General features: G+C 59.8%; 1 protein-coding gene across 1 annotated transcript; it reads left to right on the top strand.

The window, feature by feature from the left end:
• The first annotated feature begins 3,575 nt into the window (after positions 1–3,575).
• LOC144285846 (UDP-N-acetylhexosamine pyrophosphorylase-like protein 1) lies at positions 3,576–7,542 on the top strand. Its single transcript, XM_077851526.1, has 6 exons — positions 3,576–3,921; positions 4,159–4,352; positions 4,454–4,594; positions 5,133–5,318; positions 5,882–5,948; positions 6,411–7,542. Exons 1-6 carry the CDS (start codon positions 3,625–3,627, stop codon positions 6,492–6,494), a joined length of 969 nt encoding a protein of 322 aa, XP_077707652.1. The 5' UTR covers positions 3,576–3,624; the 3' UTR covers positions 6,495–7,542.
• Positions 7,543–8,619: the final 1,077 nt, after the last annotated feature.

Raw genomic sequence — 8,619 nt, 5'->3', positions numbered from 1 at the left:
TTATGATTAAAATATATTGCATGACTTCATATATTTTAAATTTATATAGACCTGTTTCATGGACTAGCATATGTTCTACACTGGAGAACGTTCCATATACACATGAGAAAAATGTATTACTTGCTGCGGTTGGGTAGAGTGTTGTATAGATGCCAGTGAGGTCAGATTGGCTGCTAGCATCGTTCAAGTCTTCTTAACCCTTGCTGACACTCTGCTTACTTGTTCTACCCATATTGAGAGTTAGATATTAAATATTATTTGTCAATTGTCTATTTCTTCATTTCTGTAAGTTTTAAAAAAAGATTTTATTTATTTATCTATTTATTTGAGAAAGAGAGAGCACTGAGCATGAGTGAGGTTGGGGGAGGGCCAGAGGGAAAGGGAGGATCTCAAGCAGAGTCTGCACACAGCTCAGGGCCTGGCCTGGGTGTCCATCTCACAGCCCTGAGATCACGACCTGACCAAAACCAGGAGTCAGATGCTTAGCCTACTGAGACATCTAGGTGCTCCTAGTTCTGGAAGTTTTTGCTTCATGTATTTTGGGGAGTCTGTTTTTAGGTGCTTATTTGTCTTATTGTTACATTGGAAAATGCTATGGGAACAACAAGCATGAATGAACTGGCGTGTTTATGCTAATATCAGATGAAATTGGCTTTCCTTCAAAACAGTGTTGGGATGCCTGGGTGGCTCAGCGGTTGAGCATCTGCCTTTGGCCCAGGGTGTGATCCTGGAGTCCCGGGATCAAGTCCCATGTCGGGCTCCCTGCATGGAGCCTGCTTCTCCCTCTGCCTGTGTCTCTGTCTCTCTCTCTCTCTGTCTCTTATGAATAAATAAAATCTTAAAAAAAAAAACAACAACAGTGTTACTGGAAGCAGAGTTCCACTGCCTGTCAGGATTTGGAAGGTGTGCCTTTGCTTTCTGGTATCAGGATTATGGTGGCTGTGGCTGACCTGCTTTTCCTTTCTGAATTATTTTGAGACCTTCACCGATCCTTGGAACTCTGAAATGTCACAAGATGTATTCAGAAGTGGGTTTTGTTCATCTGTCCTCCACGGCCTGAAACCAGAAGGTTTTCAGTTGCCAAATGTCTTCTGTTAGGCTCCCTTCTACTTCCCTATTCTCCTTCTCACCTGATTGACCCTCAAGGATTCCAAGGACAGCCTGTTGGACCAGTAGCAGCAGCAGCAGCTCCCTCGGAAGATGTGGGAACTGGAGAAACTCAGGCTTCACCCCAGAATCCCAGGGTCAGAATATGCATTTTAAGATCTGCAGGTGACTTGTCTGCATGAAAAGATTTGAGAAGCGCTAGGGTAGGCCTCCATGTCTTTTCTTTCATGGTATGTTTTTGCCACCATCACCCTTTTTGTTTTTCGCTCCATATTCCAGTATTCCACTATTTTGTGGAATTTTATCAGCAGCAATATTTTTAATTACCAAGAGCCTCTCTTGTTCCTTTTCTTTTATAGCAATTTATTCCCATTCAATATATGTGATACCTCCTTGAATCTCTCAGGGCATTTTAACCCCAGTGATCCTGGATCCTGTTTCAGGGGCACTGCTCTCCTTGCTTGCTTCTTTTTTTTTTTTTCTCTCCTTGCTTCTGTAGGTCTCTTCCAGGCACTGGTTTCCTTCACCTCTGAGTCAGCCTTGGTTGAACCCTCCTGGTCCAGAAAGAGTGGGCCAGACTCCTCTGTGGCTGCCGTGCAGTTTGTCTGCTTATCCCCCCTGATTGTGAAGGCTGCAGGGGCTTTGGGGCAGCAGGTGGGAGCTGCCTGAGGCCGGGAAATCCCTAGGTGCTGGGGTGAAGGGGTGTGGTGGACATGCACGTATGCTGCCAGGAAAGGCTTGCTACTCATTGAGTACAGTGTGGCCGGCAGACAGCCCCAGCCATCGGCTCTTTCGGGGTCAGCCTCACCTACAGGAGCTGTCACACACCGGTACACTCTCCCCAATTCCCAGTGACTCAGGTGAAAGTACAAAAAGCCCAACCAAGGCGTGGCAGACTGCCATTGCAGCTGATTGCCTGCTCCCATCCTGTCCAGTGTGGTACCTCAACTGCTTTCCTATATCCCAAACTCTACTTTAGCATCTGCTTCCAGAGAACCCCAGCTGGGATGGCAGACCCCTGGACTGGCCTGAGAAAGTGGGAAGTAAGATGGGGCTTGGAGCCTGGGTGGGGACCACCCCACTGACACAGGTACAGTGGAGCTGATGGCCCTGTGCCCCAGGCATCTGTGCAGCCTTTGAAGTTGCACGGGATGGACCAACTGAGTGCTAAACCCTCTCATGTTTGACAGCAAAATAATGAACACGTGGGGTCAGGAGCAGGCCAGGTGGGGCCCTCGTTCACTTACACAGTTCTCACTCCCTCAGGGGTGGTGGGAAATGCCTAATGCTCAGGACCGCTGGCCCCCAAGGACAGTTACATGCAGCCAAGGCAGGCCTGTTGAGCAAGGGTTGGAGGCCCAGTTGGGAAGCCTGGGGCTGCACACTTACAGCCTGACACTTGAACTTTTCTAAAGCTTCTAAACCTGCAGACGTGGTGCCACCCACCCTGAGGGGAATGATGCAGACATTCAGTTTCCTCCCCTGAGACTGCATCTTAGGAACCAGTTACCTTCCTTTCACAAGGCCTTTGCTGGGCAGAATCCAGCAGCAATCAGCCAGTCAGGTTGGCACCTGGGGGACCAGGGACCCCACCTGAGGAGCTTCAGGATCCAGCCAGCAGATGTGAGCGGAGTGGGGGCCGGGCTGTGGGCGTGGAGGCCTGGGGCATCTGAGGAGTGGCTGGCAGATTACTAGACATGGAAGGTCCTGCACTTGGGAGTTTTGTTCTAGATGCTGGATTCGAAATGTCACAAGAACCCTGAGGTCCAGGCTGGAAGTCGCCAGGAGATGTGCGGTGCAGAGGCCACTGTCACCATGGAATAGAGCAAGGACAGGATGGGGCCCCGGGGAGCAGAAGGGCTGGATGGGCTGTAAGGCTGACACAGACCCACACGGACTCCAGATGTCAGGGCTACCAGCTCTGGGTGGGTCGCGAGACCAGCTGACCTGACAGCATAGGAACCATCAGTGAAGGTTGGGGCAAAAGGGGGAGAGTCAAGCAGGCTGTAAGTGAGGAAGGCTGCTGCATAGCAGCAGGGCCAGTGTCCTTTGAGAAACAGCACTGGGGACTGGCAGGGACACACAGGAGCATCCGGGCAGAGGAATGGCCTCCCAGGACCCATGGCAGTATGGTCAGGAAACCCCCACAATCCTAGAGCTTCTGGGAGGACCATAAGTTCCTGCTTCCAACTGTGGACAGAGGGGAAAACGGGAGCCAGAGGCCCTGCTGGGAACAGGGACCCTCCTCCACAACCCCCTCTGCCTGCTACCATCACTGCCGCTCCATCATATGCGCCCCAGGAGGAGCTACCTTTTCCCCAGCATTCCAGGCCAGGGTTCTGGTGAGGGGCCAGAGCAGCTGAGCCACCCTTGCCCCAGCTGCACAAGGAAGGGGAGTCACCCATCCCCACCCCTAGACTGTCCCCAGGCTCTATGGTCCTGCCCGAGTGGCCTCCCCTCTCTGGACCTTGATTCCCATCTGTCACATGAGACAACCATAGGGCTACTTGGATAGTGATGAAGAGCTGCCTCAGGTACAAGGTCCAGCCCCAAGGGGCCTCCCCTGCCTCCAGCACGCCCTGGACTAGATGGCTGAAGCCCAGCTGGAGTCCTCGAAAGAGCGGTCCTTCTCCCTCTGCAGATGGCAATGGGGGGCTGTACTGCGCACTGTCAGACCACCAGATTCTGGAGGACATGGAGCGTCGAGGAGTGGAGTTTGTGCATGTGTACTGTGTGGACAACATCCTCGTGCGGCTGGCTGACCCGGTCTTCATTGGCTTCTGCGTGCTTCGCGGCGCAGACTGTGGGGCCAAGGTGAGCCCCCCACCCGCCCCCGCCTTGCCCCGTCCCCTCCCCCCGTCCGTCCCCGGTCCACCCGGCCATGCCCCTCCTCCCAGTCCCACCCCGGTCCACCTGGCCCCGCCCCGGTCTGCCTCGCCCCGCCCCTCCTCCCCGCCCCCTGTCCGCCTGGCCCCGCCCCTCCTCCCAGCCCCGCCCCCGGTCTGCCGGGCCCCGCCCCGTCAGCCTTCCCAGCCCAGGCCTTGGCCGCAGGTGGTGGAAAAGGCCTACCCAGAGGAGCCAGTGGGTGTGGTGTGCCAGGTGGACGGGGTCCCCCAGGTGGTGGAGTACAGCGAGGTCAGCCCCGAGACTGCTCAGCTTCGTGGGCCTGATGGGCACCTGCTCTACAGCCTGGGCAACATCTGCAACCACTTCTTCACCCGAGGCTTCCTCCAGATGGTCAGCAGGTGTGCTCAGCAGGTGGCCGCGGGTGGTGGCCAGAGTGGCTCCCCGGGGTGTCCTATCTGAACTGTGTCTTTCCTCCTCTTGTCATCCTGTTGTTCTCCAGCGAGTTTGAGCCCTTGCTGAAGCCACATGTGGCTGTGAAGAAGGTCCCATACGTGGATGAGGAGGGAAATCCGGTAAAGCCGATAAAACCAAACGGGATAAAGATGGAGAAGTTTGTGTTTGATGTGTTCCCGTTTGCTAAGTTAGTGGCAGAAGTCATTTATTTTTTCTTTCTTTCCTCTCTGTTTTGGTGGTGGGTTCTGAGGCCCAGCTGGGCCGGGAATGGAGGCATGTGGGGCACACAGTGGGGCCACCCCCTTTGCAGTGGGGAGCAGGGGCTGTAGGCAGGCTCAGGGACAACACCAGGGGAAGCAGCCCCCGCAGTGTGAGCATGGCAGCATCTGGGGCTGTGTACTCGGGGAGACACCCCTGCTCCTCCTGAGCCCTCTGTCTGTTCCTGGCCCGGGGTTAGGAGGTTGTTTCCAGGCCAGGGGGCTGGGGGCCTCCCCGGGGGGGTGGTTGGCTCTTACTCTGGGGTCCCAGGGTCTGGGGGTTTGGCTGGTGGGAATGGAAGGACGTCAAGCAGCCGCAGGGATCTCAGGAGCAAAGATGCAGGTGGTGCCTGTGGGCCCTCCATGGAGGCGACTGGCCCTTCTCATCGTCACTGCAGTGCAGCCTTCACCTGCCCAGGACCAGGGCCTCTGGCCAGGACATCTGGTCACTAGTTCTCATCCACATAGGAGTTTCGTGGCCTTTGAAGTGTCTCGGGAGGAGGAGTTCTCTCCTCTGAAGAATGCTGCCTCGGATGCCAGAGACAACCCCGCCATGACCCGGCGTGCCCTGCTCATGCAGCATTACCGCTGGGCCCTGCAGGCAGGGGCCCACTTCCTGGATGCGTGTGGGGCCCGGCTCCCTGAACTGCCCAGGTGAGTGTGGCCTCAGCGTGCTCCCCAAAGGATCAGGCTATCCGGGTCCATCCCCCAGCCCCAGGCTTGCCGACTCTGCTGGGCTGTGGTGTGGCCTTGTGCTCCGAGTGGCCACATGCCCTGGCCAACCTTGCGGTGACTGGGGCCTCGGGGCCAACCCCTAGAAGTCTGCTTGGGGACTGGGGGAGGTGGGTGGCTGCCACCCTTCCTGACTCACTTATGAGCTCTGAAACCAAGACCTCGGCATGACATTTGGAAAACAGCAAGGCAGGTCACTCTTCAGGGCCAGCGAAGGAAAGGACGTGAGGTTTCCATCTTCTCAGTTATCCGCAGCCCCAGCCTAACCTGGCTGCCCGGGTGCTGTGAGGGGTGCCTGCAGGGACGAGGGGGGGTTTTCCCGCCCAAAGAAGAGCCTGCCACTTGGGCAGGGGCAGTTTGCGGAGGGCTCCGGGTGTGCAGAGGAAGCGGGGATTGCTGAGAAGAGACCTTGGGGAGCTGGGTCAGGCAAGGACAGCCCCAGGGCACACACCCCGGAGCAGGTGCTGACACGTGGGCTCCCACAGCCTGCCGGACGGCACAGAGCCTCCAGCCATCTGTGAGATCTCACCCTTGGTGTCCTACGCTGGAGAGGTGAGAGCCGACGGCCCCATCTAGAGCTTTCTGGGGTAGGGCATGCATGATTGGGGGGAAGACTGGGGAGAAGTGGGTGCTGGGGTGGAAGGTCACAGCTCTGACTCAGTTTACCAATGGGGCAAATAGTTCCTTAAGTTAGAGAGGATCTTCTGGGCCATGAGTGGGGATGAGGAATCAAGATCCTCATAGGTCTCGGAGAGGCAGGAAGATGTCAGCGTTTGGGGTTCCGGCAAGGAAGACTTTATGGAAGCCTTGCTGAGGGAGCGATACTGGCCCCGACCCTCTGACTGGACCTCCCTGAGCATGCCTAGAGACTGCTAGGGCCTGGGTCTAAAGGTGGCATCCAAGCCTTGTTCTGGAAGCCTCTCCGGCCCTGCCTTACTGTGGCTCAAGAAGAGTTTGTGCCCCCTCTATGCACTAGATGTGAAAATGTGGCCATCATGACTTTATTGTCTCCAGGGTCTGGAGATGTACCTGCAAGGCCGCGAGTTCCGGTCCCCCTTCATCCTGGATGAGAACCAGGCCAGGGCTCTGCAGGCCTGACTGGCTCCCAGACCTGCCAACCCCAGGGCCTGAGGGCTGGGGACACAGCTTACTCCACCAGGGTGGGGCCTCTCCCACCACCGGTTCCCACGGACACAAATGACCCTAGGCCTGCTAGAGACCTACGAGGGTTTTTTCCTCTGGGCTCCTGGCTGCGGGAGGCAGAGGTGTGGCATCCCATCCCGGTCCTGGGCCCTGCCTGGGGGCGACTGGAGGATCAATGGCCCCTTCTAGCCCTCCACGCAGCTCCCCTTGGTGAAGAGCGACAGCCACGCAGCTTCTCTGCAGATACACAGATGGGCAGGGAGGGAGGAGGGAGGGGAGGGCGCCCCTCCCTCGCAGGGCCAGGTGTGGAAGGTGCTGCCCCCTCCCTCCCTCCCTCCCTCCTGCTCTGGCAGCCAACAGGAAGCCGAAGCCGGTGAGGCTGGAGGGGGGTGGGTGGCACAGCCTGGCCCCCAATTTCTCACCACCCCCAGCCCACACTCAGCCTGCACACCTAAAGGGGGAGCCTCTCCATTTCCCCAGAGACCTCGATTCCTCCGCCACCTCTGTGGTTGGTTCAGGCCCCTGCATTTTAGGTGCTCCGACCAAGAACCAGGGGGACCAAGAACCAGGGGGCCGACACTAGGGGCCTCTCACCACGTGGCTCCTCAGTCTGGAACGCAAGCGGCCAGGGAGCGCTCCACCCCTCGACTCTCCACCGACCGGAAGCGGGCTTTCTAGTCGGCCACACATCGTGGCCCTCTCTAGAGGGAGACGCGGCCTCCATGTCCGGGCGCAGGCTCGGGCATTGCACCCCTGCAGCCAGACCGGGGCTGCGGGGAAAGCCGCGGGCCCAGCCCCTCGCCCCTGCCTGCTTTCCCCTCCGCAAGGCAACACAGGGGGCCACCCCCCACCCTGGCCTGCGCGGCAGCCCTCACCGCGTGGGAGCCGAGCTCGCCCGAGGAAAAGGATGCCCTGGGCCCCCTGCATCCTGACCTGGGCCCGGGGCGGGGGCAGGGCCGCCCCCCCCCCAGGAGGACTGTGTACCCCCCAGGCCCTGCCAGTCCGTGTGCCTGAGGACCTTCCCTCGGCTGCTCTCTCGCCCCCAGCTGCCGCTCCCCAGCGCCACAGCCCCAAGCTGTGCAACCTGTCTTCTCAGCAGGAGGGTCAACTACGGACGCCGTTGCTGTGAAGGGACGGTTTATTTTAAAATAATTAGACCCTTCTATCAGGTCTCACACACAGCACGGAGGGAGGCAGGGAGGTGCCGGGTGCCGACCGCCGTCTCCGCGGACCCGCAGCTTACAGGATGGTAGGGCTCCCAGTCCTGTCTCACGGGCGTGCGCGCCCCTTCCCGCTGTGTCCTCCAGAGAGGCCCCTCGGGCTACCGGGACAGTCTCTGACCCCAGACGAGCCACCGCGGAACCACTGACTTCTGAGGGACTGCCACGCTCGGATGCGACGGAATGCGGGGGTGGGGGCGGGGGCGGGGCAGATGCCCAATAAACGCAGGAAGCCGTGATGATCCCGGGCCCGGCCAGTGCAGTGCCTGCCGCGCTCGTCCGTGCGCCTGAACAGGGGGCCACACGCCCGGCCGCTCGCGCTCTGCGCCGCCCAACTCTTCAGCGGGGGCGGGGGCGGGGGCGGGGGTGAAGGGGCTGGGACCACCCAGGGAGTGGGTCGGACACCCTGGGGGCGGCTCCCAGCCTGCCCGCCCTCTCCGCCGGTAGAGGCGTGGGGGGCACCGGAGCGCACGAGGGCTCTCGGGGACAGGCTCGGACAGGCCCGGTGCTCATGGAGCAGGACGCACGGCCGGGACCGCGGGGGCGCGGCGGGCTCAGCCCAGGGGCCCGGCCGCACAGCGCCGAGCACGGCCCGGAGCCCAGCCGACCCTCGGGACGCATCCACTCGCTGCGGGGGCCGTCGTCGCGCCTCGACGATGGACGCGGGGAGCCGCCGTCCTGTCGCCGGGCTGCGCGGCCCACCTAGCTCCGGGCGGGGCAGTCGGGCCCCGGAATCCCCGCCACGCGGCGACGCCGGCCGGTTCCCCGGAGCCCACGCCGAGCCCAGGCCGAGGCTGCGCGCGAGCGGGCGAGCTGTGCGCAGGCGCGCGCGGGCGAGCGCCGAGGCCGTGAGGTCACGG

Source organism: Canis aureus, chromosome 16 (assembly GCF_053574225.1).
Source record: "Canis aureus isolate CA01 chromosome 16, VMU_Caureus_v.1.0, whole genome shotgun sequence".
In the NCBI taxonomy this organism is placed as follows: domain Eukaryota; kingdom Metazoa; phylum Chordata; class Mammalia; order Carnivora; family Canidae; genus Canis; species Canis aureus.
The sequence above is the reverse complement of the archived record's forward strand: the minus strand, read 5'-3'. Positions and strand labels throughout refer to the sequence as shown.

What these genes read in the sequence shown, in the direction of transcription:
- LOC144285846 (XM_077851526.1), top strand. Translation starts at nt 3,625, where the DNA reads ATGAAGAGCTGCCTCAGGTACAAGGTCCAGCCCCAAGGGGCCTCCCCT. An exon ending in TTCCTCCAGATGGTCAGCAG is followed by an intron (nt 4,353 to 4,453) that starts GTGTGCTCAGCA and finishes GTTGTTCTCCAG; the next exon opens with CGAGTTTGAGCCCTTGCTGA. An exon ending in GATGTGTTCCCGTTTGCTAA is followed by an intron (nt 4,595 to 5,132) that starts GTTAGTGGCAGA and finishes TCATCCACATAG; the next exon opens with GAGTTTCGTGGCCTTTGAAG.